We start from the raw sequence: 23,366 nt of genomic DNA, 5'->3' as shown, positions 1-23,366 counted from the left end.
AACATTGAGAAGTTTAAAGAGAAATTTACCTTGACTATTAGGGGGAAAGGTCACAAACCTAAATAAGCTAGCTCCAAAATTAGAATGCAACTGCTGAAGTCATAGGCTAGACCACATACAGATATTGGATGCAAGGTGTGGCTTACCAATAAATTTCTGACTCAGAGGGACAACAACTGGAGTAGCTTTCACAAGGCTGGCTTTCCCAATAGGCTCTAGATCTTTAAGATCAGGAATCCTGTCATGGTAGATGAAGTCATTGTCCTTCTTTGCTGCAGTGAGTGCACGGCTGATTTTGTCAGACAAGTCTTTTACACTTATGTATTCATCATAGCGAGATGCCACAGTTTTTACTAGATCAGCAGCATGCTACATTCAAAAGAAACAGAATATTTAAAAACTCAGATGCTATAACACTTGCCATAACAGAAACACACAATCATTATGCTACGTTGTTGTTTTTAATGTATTTGATTTTAGACATTTTTATCTATGTTGTAAGCTGCCCTGAACTCCATAAAGAAGAGAGGTGGCTAATAAATGTAGCAAATAAAATAAATATGATACAGCAAAGCAGATACAGCTAAGTATAATGCCCAGTGGAGAAGTCTGGACAGCATCAACATTCCTTAGAATATACCGAATAGATCATATAACATTATTACCATACAAAATTAGTTCCATGTAATTTCTAGGAAAAGGTCAGATTTTGGTTCTTTTAAATATGAGCATAGTTAAATATCCAATGCTGCCTGTCACACAGATGCTTCCCAGCACAAACATTCTGGTCAGAGGTAGGTTAAACTCCCTCACGCAAGCACGCCAATTCTTCCTGGAACCTTTGAAGATGCATACTACCTCTAGAACTCATGTTTCTCATTATGCTGAAGGGTCAGTTGTAATTTTAAAATAAAGTGCTGCTGCTGCAGAATGCAGGCAAAATCCACCTTTTTCTGGGAAGGAAAAAGGAACAGAAAGTATGAAACCAGACAGAGCCAGACATTTTATAGAATGACTGAGCACATAGAGATTTCATACATTATCTTTGCTGTCATGTCAACACAGAAAGGCACCTTGAATTCAAAGGCCACTGCCAACTTTAAGGCAAGAGATTTCATCCTTGCTGTGCCAGGCATAGCAGAAGTGCAGACAGGCATGAAGAAGTTCCACTGTACAATGTCTTCCTAGCATCTGCTGTGTCATCCTCACAATGTCCTGCCCTGATGCTACATTAACGCAGTTTTTCAAGGAAGATGTAAGTGGGACCTGTCTGAGTGGAATCTGCTTAACTCATTTGTGTGCCTAGAATATTTAAAGCCCAACCTATATTGCAATTTTGAGTGTGTTCTCACACATCCAGCCCACATTCTGTGAGTAGAAGTTCTGCATGCATGGCTGACCAGGTAGTGGAACAAATACTGGATGCAAGTTTTTGGAGTTGTCTTGGAAATCCCAAGCACTTGTTTCAGTGCTTTTTCAGATAGCTTTACATGACTATAACAGATCAGTAAGTCAAATGAGGCACTTCTGAATGCCAAGACAGGGTTTTAAGAAGGCCTAGGGTATTTAAGCCTTAGGTGGTCTTACTGTAAAACTCAACAGACTGGTCTGGCAACAGAGGCCTATGTCTTTGCCAAGCACCATTCTTCTCCCAGCTCATCTGCCAGTAAATGGTTACCGTATGTGGGCAATGCCATTGTGACAGAAAAGCTCATAAGTGTGGTAGAAACATGTGACAGACTGTGAAGGGTCAATGCCTCACAGAGCCAGAGAGCCTCTGGGTGACAGACTGATCAAAAGAATTTAATTGGATAGTGTCAGTTGATAAGAAAAGTTGGGAACTGACAGCTGAAGAGAATTTAGTTTAATACTAAGGATTGCGAAGGTGGAAAGGAGAAGTGGGAGGATCACTAGAGACCTCCATTTGGAACAGAGAAAAAGAGACAGAGCTTCTAGTTTAAAGAAGTAATTCCCTGCCCAGTTGAAAAGGGATATAAGTTCTAAAGAGAGAAGTGATCCTTGGTTTGATTAGAGAAGAATTTTGGGTTCTTGATAGTGTACTTCTGCCTTCTGAAATCTGAAGAGTGAGTTAAATTCAAGAATGTATACTGAAGTGTTTAGCAGACACTGAAAATACAGCCTCTCATCTCAAAGATAATTAGACTTTGTAAAAAGCTTAATATTCTCACTTGCTGGAAACATTTCTAGCAAAAGTTGCAGAAACCAGAAGTTTCTGAAATTCCTAAGATACCTCAGAGTTGTTATTGATTCACCTCAGATATTTTACCCCTGATTTCACCTGACGGTCTCTCATCTACATTGAATAAAATATCTTGTTTATTTTTGAATTTCCAAAAGCCTTTCATGTGCCATTTTCATAAGTATAAGGAGGTTATCTTGTCTCGTCCCTCAAGTCCCTGGGCTAAGCCAACATCAAAATGAATTAACATAACAGGGTGGGACAACCATAAACCTTCAAATCAGAAAATCCTAAGTGTGAGGAAGAAAGAGGACAAGATTGCCGTAACTACCTGCCAAATTTGTTAGATTGGTGTAACACGCTCTCATGATTCATCATCTTGGTTTGGGGCACAGTCTCAGATCATGCTGTTATGAATAAGAGCTAAGTCCCACTGACATACTAATAAGGGTGCTTTGATTGCAGCACTTTAAACTAAACATATATGCGTAAGAACAGAATTATCCAAAATATGCTCTTCAGTAATTTGGAGCAAACTGAAAAACATGAGGAGGATTTACTACTACCGTGGGTATAATACAAACTTATAATAAAGCCAGGCGTTAAGACTAAGGCTTTGAGGATATGAAAGTGTAATATGTCACTCAAGTGCTACAGATTTTAATAACTCAGACACACATCAGGTACCTGAAGAAGTGAGCTGAGACGCACGAAAGCTCATATCCTACCACAGATTTTGTTAGCCTTTAAGGTACTACAGGATTCTTGCTTTTTTCCACTTACACATACACGTTAGCATTAGCCAAAACTGGCCTACTGTCAGACTTCCATCATTAGTCTGAAACAAACATTCATGCTATAGATGTCCTGCCAGTGCAATTACATTAAGATCACACTTTTCTCATTAGATTAGAACATAGCACTGTAAAAGTTAGTTTTAATTTTGATGGTTTTAATTATAATGGTTTTAATTAGCAAATTATATATACTGTACTGAGATAATGTTTTATATTGTAATTTTGTATTTGTTATATGTTGTGAGCTGCCCTGAGCCTGCTTCAGCGGAGGGCGGGATATAAATAAAATATTATTATTATTATTATTTCCCCTCCCCCTCTTTTTTTTTAGGAAGTTGGGTTGCTAACTCACCTGCAATCTTGCAATTTCTTCACCGAATTTCTTCTGTTGCTTTGCCAGTATAGACTGATGATACTCTGCATTCGCCTGCATTATGCAGTGTTTTGCAGCCAGAACAGGAAACACCTCCTGGAAATAAAAATACTGACCAGGGGAAAGTCCAACCACATAAACCATCACAGACAACATGGGATGCAGGAAGAAAGGAAGAAGAACAGGAAATTAGAGTCACCCAGTTAATGATTAGGTAGGTTAAGACATGAGGTGTGTGGATTGTTTGGTGAAAGTATGAATACTGCTCCAAATATTTCACTGAGGGCATTTGATATTGGCTTAAAGATTTCAACCAATAAGTCAATTCCTGTTCTGTGACAGCTTACTTTTCTAAGGATTAAGAACCCAGACATGCATTAGGAAAGCATAGTGGAGATACCAATCATTATATTTGCACAATCAAATAAATCAAGCACTATACCAAACTCAAGTTTTGAAATGCCTGTTCTTGCCTTAGCCACCAAGTGCATGTGCTGTTTTATTTTTCTACATGAAGATTATCAAACATGGTCAGGCATGTGCATCTGAATGACCTTCCTGTTCATATTGTCCCTCTCTTTTTGATAATCTATAATATGGAAATAGCTATAAATGATCATGTGGAATGGAAACTGTATGGCTAAACTGCCCCTTTAATGGAAGAGATTGCTCAAGTAGCTTCTGATAGATAAACTGTTCCTTAGAAAAGTTCTCACTTGCAATAACATCTCCAACTTTATGCTACAGTCACTTGCTTATTCAAAACCGCTTCATCAGCAAGAACTGAAACTTTAAGAAAAAGATTGCAGATTTATACCCCGCCCTTCTCTCTGAATCAGACTCAGAGCAGTTTACAATCTCTTATATCTTCTCCCCCCACAACAGACACTCTGTGAGGTGGGTGGGGCTGAGAGGGTTCTCACAGCAGCTGCCCTTTCAAGGACAACCTCTGCCAGAGCTATGGCTAACCCAAGGCCATTCCAGCAGCTGCAAGCACAGGAGTGGGGAATCAAACCCGGTTCTCCCAGATAAGAGTCTGCACACTTAACCACTACACCAAACTGGCTCTCTCTAAACACTAAGAACAAACCTTAGGCCTGATTCATACATGCTGCAGAACAAGGTGAGAATCAGGTGGTTGCACAGAACATGCAGTAAATGGAAACTCACAAAAGGGAGAATTAAACAAGCATGAAACTGTCTGCAAGTAGAAAACAGTGAGTGCACCATGACAGAACAATTCTCCAAAAGCCTTCATTTTGCCACTTTGCTTGTTTAACATAGGGTAAAATTCAAAAATGCCAATCTCAGCAGCAACTGAATAACACCAGTCATTATATTATCTTGCTACGCTGCACATGTAGATCTGACGTAAGAGGACCCAAAAAAGACAGCATATGCTATGTTTACTGAGCTGTATTCTAAAGACGAAAACTGCTTGAAGCAACATTAAGACCTAGTTGCACAAAGCACCATCAAAAATCATATTCTGCAAATAGAAAAGTCTCTGTAAATGTAATTTTCCTGGGTGAAGCATCCTACAAGTATGACCAGACAGTTCGTTTGAACAGGAAGAAGTGTGGTTTTGATGCACATTTATCTTCTAAAGTCTACACTAGACTGCCTAACCCAATTCACTCAGCAGTTCTGCTGATCATGAAGCATGAACAAAACATCAGACCCTTTGATTAAACCAGGGAACAGATGCAGCTGGCTACACAGAGGAAGGGACAACTGTTTAAACTTAAAGCATAAAGCAAGCTTTATAAAGCAATTCTAATAACTAAATCAGAAGACTATATTCAGTTAAGTATTGTGTGATATAACAAATTATACTCCTAATCTTACAAAATCCAATTCGTTCAGGAAAAAAACCTGTTTACTAAATTTTAGTATTCCTAGAATCCAAAATAAACCCAACCTCAGTATAATGATCCTCCAAACAAACTAGTCCACCTTACAGGGGAAACATTTTTTAAAGTGCTTTCATTGCCAACATTTTAGAAAGCCATGAGATTGAGCAGCAATGCCCTCATACTGCCACCAAAGCTATTCCAAGATCAATTTTCTTGGCTATGTGAGATGATGGCACAGTAATGAGAAACAGGAACCCGATTAGAAAGAATGTTAGTTTGGAAACATTTTTAGTAAGGAAGTAAACAGACCACAGCCCTACAGAGACAGTCACAAACACTGCATTTTAAAGTTGAATGAAACAAGAAATCCCTTCTGAAAGAACATTTTCAATATTAAAGCAACAAACCTGTAACTAACCTGTGATCTTTTATAATTTTATGGCAAGTTGCAAGTATTTACTAGATTTCTGTTTCATTACTCAAAGTTTAATGATTCTTCCACCCCAATTCACCAAGTATTAAAATTACAGAAACTGCTACCTACTTCAAATATGACTATGTCAAATCATAATACCGTACATTTTGCATACTGCCTTTATAAAGTTACAAACCTTAGGTAACGTATCCTTGTACTGACACTGTTTGAAAGCATCACCATAATAGTCAGCAGTCTGATTTGCAAGTTTAGCTATGATGGCATCCTTCATTTTATCTAAAACAAAATAAAAACATTACAATTGTAAACTTGGCTGGTAGCTGAAAGCCATTTCACATATGCACCATAATCAATATTTTTAAACAGTCTCAAATCCATTCTGAATATTTCTGTAACTAGGGAAGTTCTACCATTTTTGAAAATTATGTGAAGATTGTACTTTTGGAAAGCACATTGAAACCATTTCAAAATCACGAAATACATGATTTCTGGAAAGTATCTTGAGCAAAATTTTCTCCACAAATTCTTTCAAGAAACAGATTTCCAAAGACAGTTTCAGATGTAGTTGTGTTGGTGTGCAATAGAACACCTAGATTCTAGTCCAGTAACAACTTCAAAATATGTGAGATAGCACATGACATACCTCTGGTAGCTTTTAGAAAAAAAACTTCTTGAGCTTGAGCCAGCATGATAAGACTTAATGTGCCAACTGTATCTGGGGAGATGTCTACTGTAGGTTCTCGATTCAATGAAGAGAGGACTGTATCTTTAATGTGCTGGAAGGCACCACTAGCAAACTTCAGAAAACAAAAAAAGGTACTAAATTTACACATCTGACACCACCATGCATTTAGACTGCATGTTTTACATTTAGTAAAACAGAAATTTGAACAAGTTGAATAAATGAAAGACCCTCTCAAATCAAAGGCTGCAGTTCCTTATCTGAATAATTTAAACTGCATGTTTAAGACAGCAATCGTGCATACAAGTGCAATATAAATATGAAACACTATTTCCAGACCAAAAGTTACCTAGCAGTTTATCACAAGCCATGGAACATGTTTCATTTCTGGGGCAGATTACTCTTAGACATTTTAAAATAGACTTTTTGGCCTTATAACACACAAAGAACTCAGTTTATCCCCTTCTAATAGTACACCAAGTTAAGTACACAGAAAATTATTCTGAACTGAGAAGAATCTGAAAAATCATGCTTTTGTACAAATTTAAATTGCAATACCTAGATAACTCAGAAACTAAAAGCTCTATGGAAGGGCAAGAATGAGCAAGATAAAACAGCAATTAGAAGCCACCAGAGTTCCTTTGGATTCTTAATGTGATGAAGGAAAATAAAGAAATTATTTTTTAAAAAAAACAGCTCTCTTAGCAGTCCATAGATGACATTTGGGTTTGAGAGACCAGGGTAGGATTTCTATTATTAGAACCTTTAGGCCCACTGAATAGTAGAAAGGAAACCAACAGGCCCCACTTCATTCTCCCAAAAGAGAGTTCACAGACACTAGCCTCAGATGCCAGGATTCTCTAAAAGATGAGATAATACGCCGCTTTATATGTAACTGCATAAAAATTCCAGCCACTTTTTAAAAGCAGCGTGGGGAAGAATGCAAAGTCTCCATTATGTAATACATCTCTCTTGTGCCTCCTCAGAATAAGGCTGTGTGTGGTATCTTAATTATACTGACTTGGATCATAAATCCCTGTTCCAAGTAGGATTTCAGGGTAAAAATGCTAAGGATCACACTGCTTAGTGCCCTACCTGAGCAGCAGACAGGAAGATCATCCAATGCATACAACTCAAATCTGGGGCTCACAGATTTAAAAAACACATCATCCAGTGCAACTTAATTCCCCTAGTTTAATACTGATTATGCCAAGATATCTCCTAAACAGGATGAAGCTTTACACCTCTGAAAGCTTAAGACAGATCTAATTATTCTGTTTCAAAAAGTCTGATGGACTTGAAGAGAAAAAAGTACCTGATAATGTTTAGCAGCAGCTTTCAATCCTTCATCACTGTCAAGATTCTGTTCTGACGCAATCTGGCTAGCTAAAGCTCCACAATTGAACAGCACACATGTCTTTTCATAGCCCAGACTTGCCAAAGCTGAAACACAGAATAAACACAAAAATAGACATATCTACAAAATGAAAAGCGAGATGAAGACTACTATCAGAAATTGACAGGCTAATGTGTTCCAATAAGAGCAGCTATTCATATAATGTACATATTATGCAACATCTTCTGGAAACCTTGCCTAAACTGTGCTTTGAACATATCAAGGCATATTTTCTCATTCACATTAATATTGCCATGAAAACATAACTTGATCTACAGCAAAACCGTTGAAAAATCAAGTCTTAAGTTGAATGTTGCAAATTAGCTCTTCCTTAATCAAAGAAGGAAAGTACAGTGACATAGAAATCTTTGGGTCTTACACACTCATTTCAGTTTGATCAGTTTTAGATTTTTAAAAAATACAGATTTTTATATTCTAAATTAAGACTCTGTGGAATGATTTCCAGGTAAACAGCTGTGGCCCCAATCTAGTGAAATTCTCTGCCGGACAAAATCCATGCCCTGCAGAATTTAATGCAGTTCCACAGGGCATGTAAGGCAGAGACATTCCACTAGGCATTCGGTTGAGGACAGTGATGGTATTTCATCTGGTTGGCACTCCTGTTTTTTCCCTTGCCTTGCCCTCTGGCAGTCTGTTGCCATCTTACTGTTTATTGTTTATAGGTGGGACTATTTTAATATACTGGGAATGTTATTTAAACTGATGTATATGTCAATCATTTTATTACGTATACCACCCTAAGCCCTATTCAGGGAGGGAGGCAGGGAAGGAGGGAAGGGATTTATACCCCACCCTTCACTACCCGAAGGAGTCTCACAGCAGCTTACAATCTCCTTTCCCTCCCCCCCCCACAACAGACAATCTGTGAGGTAGGTGGGGCTGAGAGCTCTGACAGAAACTGCTCTTTCCAGAGCAGCCTCTGACAGTTATGACTGACTCTATGTCATTCCAACAGTTGCGCGTGGAGGAGTGGGGAATCAAACCCGGTTCTCCCAGGTAAGAGTCCATGCACTTAATCACTACACCAAACTGGTTCTCGAGAAAGATAAAAGGAATCAGACTGCTCCTAATGGATAACTGAGTTCAGCACAAATGATCACCTGGAAATTCACAGAAAGGAGTCTCCAACTGACTTATAAAATTTTATGTATAATAACCAGTTTTAATTCTGCATTGTTTTATACATACATCAAAGAAAGGTCAATGTGCAACACACTGATAATGTAGCACAAGATAGAGAACTTTCAAACTGTTCTTTGAATTGCACTGAAAAGAGATATTTTTGCCTCATTCTCAGGCACTTTAACTATTTTATATAAAGTATTTCCTTTCAAATACTGTACGATTTTTTAAAAATGAATCCTGAAACTATAACAAGTTTGGAATCCTAGTTTGCATTTCACTTGACCTTTAAGATATTCAGCACCATTTAACTAGACTCTTATTTTCAAAAAAGTTACTTACCAAGTTTAACTGATCCACCAAACAAAGATCCTTTGTCAAAAGCATCTTTCCAGGTAAAAGTTACACACACCTGAAAGTATAAGAAACAGTAAAATTTATAGTTTAGAAGATCTCCACATGCATCTTTAAAAGGTCTTTTAAGATGAGTATTTCAAATACAGACCAAAATTTGCAATCTTAAACCAATAAAAATTAAACGTTACCAAAGACATCTATGTTTCTCTTTGCAAAGTTTCTTTCAACAGCTTGATAAACCATATACAGTATATCACAGAAGTGAGTACACCCCCTCGCATTTTGTAAATATTTAAGTATATCTTTTCATGTGACAACACTGAAGAAATGACACTTGGCTACAATGTAAAGTAGTGAGTCTACAGCTTGCATAACAGTGTAAATGTGCTGTCCCCTCAAAATTACGCAACACACAGCCATTAATGGCTAAACTGCTGGCAACAAAAGTGAGTACACCCCTAAGTGATAATGTCCAAATGGGGCCCAAGTAGCAGTTTTCCCTCCCTGGTGTCATGTGACTTGTTAGTGGTACAAGGTAACAGGTGTGAAGGGAGAGCAGGTTATCACTCACTCCCTCATACTGGTCACTGGAAGTTCCACATGGCAATGAACTCTCTGAGGATCTGAAAAAATGAATTATTGCTCTGCATAAAAATGGCCTAGGCTATAAAAAGATTGCCAAGACCCTGAAACTGAGCTGCAGCACAGTGGCCAAGACCATACAGCGGTTTAACAGGACAGGTTCCACTCAGAACAGGCCTCACCATGGTCGTCCAAAGAAGTTGAGTGCCCATGCTCAGCGTCATATCCAGAGGTTGGCTTTGGGAAATAGACGTATAAGTGCTGCCAGCATTGCTACAGAGGTTGAAGGAGTGGGGGGGTCAGCCTGTCAGTGCTCAGACCATATGCCATACGCTGCATCAAATTGGTCTGCAAGGCTGTCATCCCAGAAGAAAGCCTCTTCCAAAGATGATGCACAAGAAAGCCCGCAAACGGTTTGCTGCAGATAAGCAGACTAAGGACATGGATTTCTGGAACCATGTCCTGTGGTCCAATGAGACCAAGATAAACTTATTTGGTTCAGATGGTGTCAAGCGTGTGTGGCAGCAACCAGGTGAGGAGTACAAAGACAAGTGTTGTCTTGTCTACAGTCAAGCATGGTGGTGGGAATGTCATGGTCTGGGGCCGCATGAGTGCTGCCGGCACTGGGGAGCTACAGTTCATTGAGCGAACCATGAATGCCAACATGACATACTGAAGCAGAGCATGATCCCCTCCCCTTTGGAGACTGGGCTGCAGGGCAGTATTCAAACATGATAACCAATCCAAACACACCTCCAAAATGACCACTGCCTTGCTAAAGAAGCTGAGGGTTAAGGTGATGGACTGGCCAAGCATGTCTCCAGACCTAATCCTATTGAGCATCTGTGGGGCATCCTGAAACGGAAGGTGGAGATGCACAAGGTCTCTAACATCCACCAGCTACATAACGTCGTCATGGAGGAGTGGAAGAGGACTCCAGTGGCAACCTGTGAAGCTCTGGTGAACTCTATGACCAAGAGGGTTAGGGCAGTGCTGGAAAATAATGGTGGCCACACAAAATATTGACACTTTGGGCCCCATTTGGACATTATCACTTAGGGGTGTACTCACTTTTATTGCCAGCAGTTTAGACATTAATGGCTGCGTGTTGCGTAATTTTGAGGGAACAACACATTTACACTGTTATACTAGCTGTAGACTCACTACTTTACATTGTAGCCAAGTGTCATTTCTTCAGTGTTGTCACATGAAAAGATATACTTAAATATTTACAACATGTGAGGGGGTGTACTCACTTCTGTGACATACTGTATATTATAAACATAATTCACTACCAGCACAAGAGCAACAGGGTTCACAACTTTCTCTACAAATGAAGACCACACACAACCTAACCAAACATTCTGCCATGGGCCCAAGCACTTCTGCCTGCAGAGTATGATTTCCGCACTCCCCACTCTCTCACAAAGCCCAAAATGACCTTTGAAATTCTGCTCCTGGGAAAGAGAATTTCCCGGGAACAGGATTTCAGGCTGCCATGGGAAGGGACAAAATTATGTTCCACAGATGGAAGGTCCATGGAAACATTATCAAACCAAAGGCGAGTCCCACTGATTTAAGATCAAATCAGTGAGTCCCACTGATTTAAGAACTCTATCTATGAGACTCCAGTGTTTAACACTGACTAGATTGTGCCAAATCCAAGCCTGCATTTTAAACATCTATAAAATGATTGCTACAGCTCTTCAGTAAAGCTTCAACAAAAAGCATAGGACTCCATATTCTCACACATAAACAAATGGGAACAGAAAGACATGGATCAGGCTGTTGACTCAAATGGCTTCAACCTCCAATTAATGGATTGGATACTCCATATATATATATATATATATAAAGGCAACATTTAAAAGATTTCATGCATTACCTGATTTTCAGAAAACGGAAATTTTGGCTCTATGGCACACAGTTGATCATAATATCTGAAACCAAGAAGCAAAGAAAAGGTTTATGTACTAGGTTAACAATGATAACAGCCTTCATGGCTCACAAGTTAATGGTAATACAGCCTTTCCTGGTATTAGATACTGTGAAGAACTTTAGAACACAACTGAAAAGGTAACAGCTTTTTCTAGGCTCACCTATATACAAAATAAAGATGACAGGCACTAACAATTCTGTGCACTCCAGCTAGTGTAATGGAAGAACTGCACCAGTTACAGATGCACAGGCTGTCTTGGCTTCACTACTCAGTTTGTAAAATGCCAAGCATTCTTGGTCAGAAGCAAAGAGGGAATCAAGATATTCAATGCCTAACATTCTTAAAAGGCAACTGAAGCAACTGTAGTTCAACACAAATTTAGGATTGATGCCTGGCACATTTGGAGGGGACTTAAAATTTCCAAATGTGTGCAAAGAGAAGGTGAATGAATGACCCTAGGATAACCATCTATTCATTTAAGATGTCTAGCACTGTACTACTATGGGTACTTTTTTACTTATAGCCAAGTCATGATTGGTGGATGAAGGCCATTCACGCAGCCACGAATTTGAGACTGAGGGAATCATTATTGCCTAAAACTCCAGAAAAAACTTAATATGAATTGATTATTATAGCCCTCTTCTAAAATAGAAGACTGATGACTCAAAATTCTGGAAAGACACAGAGTTCTTCAGCTCTACTATCAAATGTACCACAAACACACTCCACTGAACCAATTACCCCTTTAAATAAAGCACACTGACTCCACATTAGCAACCAGGACTGTCTTAACGCATGGGTCTGATGGGCACTTGCCCATGGGCCCCACGAACATAGAGGCCCCATACTTATCTGTGTATGATGCAGTACTAATAACCATTTACATTTTTATTCCTGTGAGTAGTTGTCATAGCGGCCCAGTACACTGCTTTGCCCGGGGCCCATAATGCTGTTAAGATGGCCCTGTTAGCAACTTCGGCACATATTAAGTATTTTAACCCACACAGTAAGTATTTTTCCTCCATAACACTTGTGGTTCTCTCCTGGGTTCAGTCTTTAAGAGCTTCATAAGAAGATAAAGGATTGATTAATTCATGATGGCCTTCAAATCTTTGTTCCTCAATTGCTTTGACACCTAGGGCAGGGGTGTCAAACATGCAGCCTGGGGGCCAAACCAGGCCCTCAGAGGGCTCCTATCTGGCCCCCAAACAACTGGCTATCATCTGCTTCCTTTTCTCTCTCTCCCTTCTGCATCACAGCTTGCTCAATCCACAGGAGCTGAGCAAAGTGTCATTTTTCTTCATTGGCTGAGGTTCCTCCCTTAGGGAGGAAAGGGGGAGGCAGAGCTTGCTTTGCCAGGTTCTCTCAATTGCACAGCAGATCTACTGAGCCAACCTCTCTTCCTTCTATTGGCTGAGGCTCCTCCCCCTCCTGGACCTCTGGGGAAGGAAGGAAAGAGCCAGAGCTTCCTTTGCCCAGTTCCCTGGATCCCATGGGAAAGATACAAAGAAAGCACCTTTAAGACCAATGAGTGCTAATAATAATAATATTTAATTTGTATCCCGCCCTCCCCACCGAAGGCCCAGCACACTGCTTTGCCCGGAGATGTCTTAAGCATGTTTTATTTTAAGGTTTAAAAAAAAAATCTTAGTGTTTGTCTGTGTCCTATATAAAGTTTATATCTCTGCTACCTATTCTTAAATAGGTACACATATGGCTCGCCCCAACAAGGTCTCATTTATGTCATATTTGGCCCTCATAACAAATGAGTTTGACACCCCTGACCTAGGGTATTAGCAGTTCAATCCAGTGAGAGTCTGGATCACAGACAATGGATATTATTGCATTCTAATCTGTAACATCTTTTATAAGTGATTACACAATGCACCAATGATGACTGTGTTTTCATTTTTCAGCAGAAAGTTCACAGACGTATTGTGCTAATACCATCTCTGAATGGTTTTCTGCATCTGTTACATTTTAGAAATAAAACTTAAATTCCTTCAAAGAAATCATATACTAATTGTTGCTTTATTTTGGCTAATGTACTGAAATTATTTTGTCCACAGAGAAGGTTCATGGGCATAATCATATTTAAATGATCATTTGCAACTACTATGGTATCGCTTCCATAACCAAACTTATTTTTATAATGGAATTTTCATTTGCACTCTCATTTTATGCAACTTAGCAGTTAACATTTGGACTGGTGCAGGGCTTTATTGGTAGAAAAGGCCCATCAGGAACTCATTTGCATGTTAGGCCATACCCCCTAAAATCACCATTGTTTCAGACAAGGCTTTTTTGTAGAAAATCACCATTGTTTCGCACAGGGCCTTTTTTCCTACAAAAAAGTCCATCAGGAACTTATTTGCATATTAGGCCACACATCCCTGATGCCAAACCAGCTGGAGCTGCGTTCCTGCTCAAAAAAAGCCCTGGACTGGGGTTCTGAAGTGGAAAAACTCATAGAAATTGTAAACACAGGAAGGTGGTCATGCCTGGATGTACAAAACTCAGAACTGAAGAATGAAGACTTCTGATGTATAACCCAATCCACTTGCAGCATATCCCAGCCATGTGTACTTAGCAGTGACTTAAACGGGGCCTACAGCCTACAACCAACTGCATATAAGACTGCAGTCGGTTTTTCAAAAGTAATGCATGATCTGAACTTTGGAGTTAGAGCATCTAAAGATCTGCATCTACTCAATATGAAAGCAAGTAACCTCCAAAGTCACATAGGCTAGTATGCATCTTCACTCCTAAATAAGAGAGTGATATGCGCTTCTGTTATTGCAGATCCTTTAGACAAGACTTGAATGCATTCATGTTTGTAAAGTAATGCAAGAAGCACACCTGAACGACATAATTTTCAGGTTTTTCCCACCTTAAAGCTATAATTAAGCACTATAATTAAACACTCCAAGCACTGGCCAAAAGCTATGCAAGTACATCTTTGCATATGGGCAAATTAAGTCAAATGGAACAAGGAATAAAAATATATACATATGATGAATGCTCATATCCCCTGTAAGCAAGGGCCACTTTAACTTGCTAGAGGAGGAGTAAACTTTAAGGAGCAGAGTTTAGAGGTTTTCCATATTTGATCTATTTTTTAAAAAGCTGGATGGAGAATTTAGAAGCAGCAAAAAAAATGCAGTCCTTAAACAAAGAGTATGTTTAAACTGGCATGAGCTCATCACTGAAGTATCAAGCCTGTCAAACATATCCAATCGCATGGAAGACTCTGATCCAGATCACTGCTGGGCATCCCTAGGAGCTTTGGAGTTGGATAAGGGACAGACCTGATGCTACCACATCAGCTTATGCTCTGGAAAGTATAGTATTATCAGTTTCCAGAGCACTGGCTAACTCACAAATGTTATTTCTACCTCCCACTATTTCTCCCACTGGCCAGAAAGCAAAGGTGGGTGGGCAGGACCTGGCAGCAGGAAAATGCCTGCCTGAACTCAGCAAGTTAATCTCTAATAATGAAGTAAGTAGGCCAATTTCAGTCCTCATGTAAAATCACTGCACAGAAAAACTGGCTTGCCTACTTATCTGGAAAGTTTTAGCAACTTCACATACATTACCACTCAATTCACAATTTTGAATTTAAAATATGCTGGATTCTTCAGGCCGATAGCAAAGAAATCTGAAAACTATTGCCAAAAGTGTGATGAAAGTAATAGTGCTTCAGCATTAGATAAGGATTAAGGAAATCTGAGTTTAAATTTGAGCTCAAGTATGAAACCCACAGGCTTATTTGACTATATTTAAACCTAATCTATCTCACAGAACAGTTGGGAACGTAACACGGAAGCAGGAAAAAAATAACTAATCGACAGTCCAGCTTCTGAATTCTGATACAATGCATCAGAGCCTAGAATGCAATAGGGCAGGCAGAGCCACTATAGCTTCAGGAACTCCACACAGCAAAGGCACACCTACAACCCTACAGTCACCTTCTGATGCACAACAATTTCCTGTTCGATTCTTCCTTTGCCCTGCAGTACAAACTTACCTTCATCCAAATTTTAATACCTGGAGCCTCACTAATTGTCCTGACTTTCCAACTCTACCTCCATCGTCAAACTTTCTACATCCCTGCACTACTTTAATTTAACCAACCCACACTTCCACATGTCACTGACTGTCATTGGAAAGGGATTCAAGCTGGGCCTAGAAATATGATGCTGTTCGTCCTCCAAGCTGGGCCTAGAACATGATGCTATTTCTTCAAAACCTCTGCCTCCTATCTGCATGCAGGAGCCACTCTTTGCCACCCTTCCTGAACGCCTCTATCACAAGGGCAGAGCAAACACAGCCAGAATTTTAGTCACTCTCTATCCACTCTCAAGGCGTAAGCTTAAGACGGCCATACACCAACGGGTTTGCCCCAAACCTGCCTACGGAAGGAGAAGTCACCACCCCGATTAGCGACCGCTTGTGTAAACTCAGCACAGCGGCAGCTGCGAATTAGTCACTCCACAGTTTGTTTGGTTAGTTTGAAGCGTGAACTCAAAGGGAAAGAGAGGCGCGACCAAGGAACCCCACTTTTTCCTAACATACAGGAAGAGGGACTGTCAAAGCTCCACTTCCCAGCCCTTCACGGGCCCTTCCCTCTCTGCCTACTCCCGCAAACTCCGAGGCTCCTTGGGCGGCCAGGGGCGCGGCCCGCGCGCAGCCTCACTCGCGACCTCTCTCTCCTCTCCCCTCCCCCGCTTCTCACCCACACACACCTGCCGCTCAACCGTCGGGGGCGCGCGCGCTCGCCGCCCCTCCCGCGCCCGACAACTCCTCACCTCAGGAGGGTCTCGAGCGAACTCTCGTGCTTGTCCAGCGAGCGGCCGAGCGCGCTCTTGCGCAGCTTGTTGAGCTCCTCGGCGGCGCGGCAGTGCTCCGTCTGCGAGTCCCCGCCCGAGTAAGTCTGCTGGATGAACTTGCACAGAGGCTTGGCCAAGTCCACCTCCGAGGCCTTCTTCATCTGCACCGTAATGAACGACGCCATTTTTTTTCTCTTAGCGACCCCCCCTTTTTTCCCCGAAGGTGTCCTGTCCCTCCCCCTCCTCGCGAGTTACTTTTTCCCCCCCTTTCCCAGCGGACCCGGCAGCTTAATACAGCGCCAGTCGCAGCCCCAGCTCACTTCCGGGATCTCCGTGAAAAAAACAGAACGGGCTCTTCCGGGCTCTATGATCTCCTCACTTCGATAGCGTCACGGTCACATGTCCACGGATGTAGGCCTGCCCCTTTCCTTTTTTGCCCCCCCAGCTCCGCCCAATTGCTCTTCAGTTGCTTTCTGGACTCATCATGACTTTTTGGTTTGTGCTGCTTACTCATTTCTGTCGCTTTCAAAGCCAGGTGAAGTGAGTTCGAATCCACCCCCGGTGCGTCCTCTCAGTGCAGTGCAGCCTCTCTCAGTTGTCGAATAAACGGGCAAGATTTTATTCCAGCATGGATTCTCATGGCTTAGACTAGAGGCTGGACTGAAAAATTACTAGCTTTTAAAATTTACTAGCTGTTTTTCTTTTGTTGCTGCTGTAATAACTGCTTGGGTGCCCTATTTAAGAGCTGAGGGCTGAATCCTGGCAATGTGAAGGTGGTGCTCATTGGCAAGCCTGAGATCTCGGAGGCTTTAGAGGTTCCCACGTTTGATGGAGTTCAGCTGACTGTTGCAGACTTGAGCCTAGTTTAAACAATTTATGTACCATCTTCTTGGTTGATGGACACGATGTCTTGCAAGAATACTTACAGTGAGTACAAGTATTAATCTGCATTATGTGGTATGTGTGCATACATATATACACACACCACAGATGATGCACAGAAGTCATTAATTTGAAAGGAGGTTGATAGATGCTATTCTTTTGCACAATATAAAAGAGTTCAATAGCATCTTAAAGATTAACAAAATATATGGTAGGGTGCGAGCTTTCGTGAGTCACTGTTCACTTCTTCATTCTTTCAGACGGTTTGATATCAACTCTGTGGCCAGGCAATACTGCATAGAGGCCCAAAAGATCACAGTGTTGTTGAGGTGGATTCCTTAGGTGATGTGGCAAGCTATTGCCTCAACATGCCAAATGCATGCAGCAAATAGTATATGAACAAATATGTCACATGAAACAGACGTGCTCTTGTAATACTCCCATCTAGACTAAACCTCAGGTATACCTTGGGGCGGAGGGCAGGGCTTTTTTTGAACAGGAATGCAGTTCTGACTGGCTTGGCATCAGGGGTGTGGCCTAATATGCAAATGAGTTCCTGCTGGGTTTTTTCTACAAAAAAGCCCTGCTTGGGGGCACACTTGACCGAGTATTATTGCTAGAGAAGCATGTGAATTTAGAAGTGAAAAAAGACATTCTTCATTTAGCATAGGCTTCCTACCTTTACCTTGAACTGGAAAACCTGATGTCATCAGATCATCTCAGAAGCTAAGTAGGATTAACAATGACTAGTATTTGGATGGGAGACCTCCAAGGAATACCAGGATTGTGACATGGAGGAAGGCAATGGCAAACCACATCTGAACATCTCTTGCCTTAAAAACTCCGCAGGATTGCCATAAGTCAGCTGTGACTTCATGACTCTTTCCACAGCCACCCTACCTTTACCAAGCCAGCATGCTAGAGGAACCTATATGGGAGAGGTCTTGAAAACAACTCGGAAACTATGGCTGACACAAAATGTCGCAGCTCAATTATTGTTGAGAATGAGCATACTACACCTGTTCTAAAATTGTTCTATTACTTGTTAATAGTTTCCAGGTTCAATTCAAGGTGTTGATTGTTCTCTGTAAAGTCCTTCATGGTCTGGGAACCAAATATTTGCAGGACTGCCTCTCCCAATATGCTTGCTCATTCAAGCAGCGCTTTCTGAACGTACCATCCTGTGGGCTGGTAAAATTGCCAGCTGCCCGACAGCTTGACTGATGAGGCAGTTCTAACATTGTTACCCTGAAGAGTCCTGCCATGTGAAGCCTAAAGTATTTTGAGTGTTGTTATTGTTATTTCACAGAATGTGTAAAATTTAATTATTTAGGAGCACAATTTCGTGAAGAAGTATGTGGTTGTGGCTAGATAAAAGCTTATTCAAGGTTTTTATTTATTTTTGCATTTTAATTTTAACTACCTCAGGAATCCACTTTGGGTCTTGATAAGAAAAATAGAGTAGAAATAAGCTGTAATAATACAGCAATACAGAAATAATTCTGTAATAATACAGAAAATGCAGCTAGGGTCCTGTTTGTTGATTACAATGGATCAATGCAACTATCCCAGTGGCTGGCCAGCCTGCTTACTTCACAGGATATTATGACAGCAAGACCAATAAATGCTGTAAGAAAGACTTAAAAGACAGCTAGTGTAGTATACAGAAAGCTCTGGCCTTGGCTGTAGTAAAGGAAGGCTCTGATTCCAAATAACATGCGAACCTCACAAAAGAGCTGCAATCCCTTATCCAGTACATACTTGTTCAACACTAAGTCCTAGTAGGATTTACTTTTGAGTATTTCTGCATAAGAGTAGCCTTTGATGAGGTATATCCAGAAGCCCTTCTGCGCACAAGCTAGACTACTGTTAATATTTTACTTTTACTAACAACGTGCCTTGTATTTAGGAGTGCCAGCTCCAGGTGGGAAATTTTTGAATGTTTGGGTGGTGGAACCAGGGGAAAACAGGGTTTGAGGAGGGGAGGGACCTCGAGAGGTATAATGCCATACATTCCACCTTCCAAAGCAGCCATTTCTTCCAGGAGAAGTGTTCTCTGTCAACTGGGGATGAATTGTAATTCTTGGAGATCTCTAGGCTTCATGTGGAGGCTGGCACCCCTACTTGCATTCCACATACCTGCTGGGTTCTACTCTTAGTTAGGCTCAAACTCTGGACTGTGTGTGGCTTATCTGCTTTTTTTGAACTTGGGCAGATCAAAGTGTACTGTTCCTCAGAACACTGTTTTTAAATATAGATCTCAAGCAGGGATGAAAAAAAAAACCAAATTTTTTTTTACACTTTCCTGTAATATTTTCCCATACTTTTTTCTCTACCAACTTCCAGTCTTCACATATTAAGGTACTGTCTCATACATTAACATTTATTTACTTTCATCCCATAAAGAATGTGTTTAATGTACATAGAAAACTATTTGATCCTCTAATAAATGGCCTTTTGCCCTTCCTAAGCTCCCCAAATTAGTTTTTCTGGTGACACCCTTAGTTCCAGGAGTCTGTGTTATGCTTGGTTATGTTACTTCAATACAAACATTTGTTATTCAAATTATTTGCTAAAGATTTCAGAACATAAGAAATATATTCAAATGAGCTTACAATTTGTTCTTTTGACAGCCAACACAAATACATATCTTTTAAACAAATCATTTCTGGGATATCATAAGAATCTAGCTTAGCTGTCATGTACTAAGAAAGAAAAACAAATAAGAGATTCAGCCTAGTAACACAGAGTAATGGTAGTCCTTAAATTAACATAAACATTTACTAAAATATGTACATAAAGTAGATGCAAACACAACAAAAATAGCTTTTAAGATTATTTTTGCTATTATAGTAAATGTAAAACTTGCAAATTCAAATGATTTGATAAGAAATACAGTGTCAGATTTTAGCTGTTTGTTTTTATTAATAGCAAAAAATGAAAAGTCTTTATAGTGCTGCCATAATATTTCATATCTGAATCTCTCAGCATGACTAAGCAACACTGACAAACCCCACACCTTATGAAGCATAGCAGATGAATCAGAAATAGTAATGACATTCAAAGTTTATCACGATTCAGTATTACAAATAAATTGCTTAATCAAGACTTAGCCACTAATAAAGCTCCTAAGAGGAACCCTGCATAATAGGCTAGTATTACTAGCCTAGAATCACTAGTTCCATATTACAGGTAAGAGAGCAGATACGAGCTTGGATCCCACAGAGGATTTCCTCTTTATTTACATCTTACCTGGGTTTTTTAAAGGAAGGGCAAAATAAAAATGTATTAGATAATCATGTAGATTTTAGTGAAACCATGTGAGGAAGTAGAAAAGACTCTTACTAATACTAGGTGCATTCCAACATCATAAATTATCATCTCTGTGTACTCCCTCCTTCATATAGTTTACAGACTTTTCATATGGACATTTTTGGCTAACTCCAGTTAGTCATAAGATCTCAGTAAGAGCAACTGAACACACTGATGTTTGCTTCTCCTCCTAAAAATGGGATTCTCAACCATAATTAATTCATAGCCGCCTTGACAAAAAGTACTCTGGGGAAATAAATCAGGGTAATCAAAATTTTCCCAATAAATACTGATTTGTACGATTTAAGGTTCCCCACTTTCCTGCCTTGCTGGATCTATGGATGTCACATTCTTATCCTTCAGAATGAGAGAACCTCACAAATGCATCATGAACTCTTTGAAGGACCTTTGGAATTACAAGTGTGATTAATTTGTGTACTAATTTACTTTGAAATCAGAATTATGCATATTCATTTAAACATGAAAGCAGCTAATGTTAAACAGCCTTGGGGATGCCTTTCAAAGGTAGTTTTTTGGGAGAAATCCAGTTCCTAAGACAACAATCACTTCCCCCCCCCAAAACTAGTGTTTGAAACAATTGAACCAAGGTCAATTGTAAAATTAATTGCATCTATATCTAAGCGCATGATTTGAGAGAATGCTTACATACAACTAATTTGTGCAGTTTCTTGAGATTGATTGTAAAATGTATTTTGAAAAATAGAAATTTAGAAAGCTGTCTTTTTTATCCTTTGAACAGGCAACAGAAACTCATTTCTAAATACCGTCATGAATTATTTCCCAATTGTTCTTAGCACATACATTTTTGGAAACAAATCATGTTTCAGTAGCACATAAATGTTGTATTATTCAATTCTATAAGACAGTCTAATTCTGTTGAAGGCACTGGGCTTAAACTGGAATGACTGTGCTTTTAGAGAAAAAAAATACGATCGATAGGGGTGTCAAACTCATTTGTTATGAGGGCTGGATCTGACACAAATGAGACCATGTTGGGCCAGGCCGTATGTGTACCTATTTAAGATTAGGACCAAGGCATTACTGAGAATGGGAGGTCCCTCTGCATCTCTTTCCTGGTGGCTTGGCCAAGGAACACAAGTTCCTGTTCCTTAGCCAAACAGAGAGAGGAGGTTTGGAAAGGAACCTAAAAGGTCTGCACACAGATTTTCTGTAATGGTCAAGCATACTGGCTACTTGTACATGCACAGTATGGGGAGGGCTGCAAGGTGTTAACTGGCTGTTTTATGCCAAATGCATTTCCTCAGAGTGTTGGTGCTATCCCTATCATTTTGGACGGGGATGGTAGTACTTCTGTTTCCCCCTGCCCCTTGATAACAGTGGTCCATGACAGAAAGGATCAATAAAAGGGGTTGCCTAGGGAAACAAAGGGATTCTCAGCACATCAGCCTATTCTACTAATTAAAATCACCTGAGACAATTCACTTTACGCACACATGCTTTTACATTGTATGGCAACTAGCTCAACATTGTGATGACACAGGGTGATAAGTTATCAGGTTGTAAATGAGATAAGCAAGCAAAACTGGCGTATAAGTTACAGATACAATAGCAAGTAAAAAGTCACACTTGGTTTAAGTAGGAAAGTCCAGTTTTCAGCTGTAATTGTAGAATGATGTGCCTCTGTAAGTCTATCTAGCCTTCTGCATCTTCTTTAGATGCAAGAAGCCTCCAGAAACTTCATTTCCTCATAGCAACAAGCTCAGGGTGTGTGCTAATGTTTAGGTGACGTGACTTGTAATAAACAATGCACTTTTCAAAGTTAGTTTCTTGTAGTGACTGTCATTTCTTCCATTTGTCATTATCTTAATTATCAATTCATAATGACATCTGTTTGGGATAGACCAACGATCATTCCAGCATTGCAAAAAATCACTAAGAAAATGTTTCATGTTCAGGTACCTACCTGGGTAGAGGTGGCTGAAGGAGGCTCTGCTGCTGAGCTTGGGGTTTCAACTGTTTGTGGAAGCTGTCGTTGGGCAAGGCGAGAATAACCTCTGGGTCCTGTTTCATATAGGCATGGCTTGTCCAGGCCAAAGCCACTGGGTAAATGTACATAAGTCATGCTGTAGAAATGAGATTCCATAAATGACTGCATGCGGGAACAGTTAATCACAGAACCGACAAGAGGGATAGTGATCTTGGACTTGGTTCTGAGTGCTCTCCATAATTCCCTAGGATATAAAGGAGAATTGATCCACAGGTTTCTGGGGCTCGGGCGGGGCTGTTTTTTGAGGTAGAGGCACCACATTTTAACATATCATCCAGTGCCTCTCAAAAGACCCCCCAAGTTTCAAAAAGATTGGACCAGGGGGTCCAATTCTATGAGCCCCAAAAGTAGGTGTCCCTATCCATTATTTCCAGATAGAGGGAAGGCATACAGTTCATTTTAATGTGATGGCCAGAACTCCCTTTGGAGTTCAATTGTGCTTGTCACTCCTTTGCTCTTGGGTCCACCCCCAAAGTCTGGCCACACCCAAAGACACCAGATATTTCTTGAGTCAGAACTGGTAACCCTATGAGGAAAGAATGAAGAGTCTGTG

General features: G+C 40.2%; 1 protein-coding gene across 2 annotated transcripts in view; it reads right to left on the bottom strand.

Moving 5' to 3' along the window:
- Positions 1-16,934, bottom strand: part of PDCD6IP (programmed cell death 6 interacting protein) — a 33,349-nt gene extending 16,415 nt beyond the window's left edge. Inside the window, exons 1-8 of one of the 2 annotated variants that reach the window (XM_060247595.1) lie at positions 16,570-16,934; positions 11,708-11,762; positions 9,226-9,295; positions 7,660-7,787; positions 6,306-6,459; positions 5,838-5,938; positions 3,350-3,466; positions 147-369 (exon numbers count right to left, since the gene is read on the bottom strand). In XM_060247595.1, coding sequence (XP_060103578.1) covers positions 147-369; positions 3,350-3,466; positions 5,838-5,938; positions 6,306-6,459; positions 7,660-7,787; positions 9,226-9,295; positions 11,708-11,762; positions 16,570-16,775 — 1,054 coding nt within the window. In that variant the 5' untranslated portion in view covers positions 16,776-16,934. Of the gene's footprint in view, positions 1-146; positions 370-3,349; positions 3,482-5,837; positions 5,939-6,305; positions 6,460-7,659; positions 7,788-9,225; positions 9,296-11,707; positions 11,763-16,569 lie in introns of both variants that reach the window. The other variant, XM_060247594.1, reaches the window with a different exon arrangement.
- Positions 16,935-23,366: the final 6,432 nt, after the last annotated feature.

The sequence above is a fragment of the Heteronotia binoei genome, chromosome 10 (assembly GCF_032191835.1).
Source record: "Heteronotia binoei isolate CCM8104 ecotype False Entrance Well chromosome 10, APGP_CSIRO_Hbin_v1, whole genome shotgun sequence".
Taxonomy (NCBI): Eukaryota; Metazoa; Chordata; class Lepidosauria; order Squamata; family Gekkonidae; genus Heteronotia; species Heteronotia binoei.
Note: the sequence above shows the minus strand (reverse complement) of the source record. Positions and strands in the feature narration are given on the sequence as shown.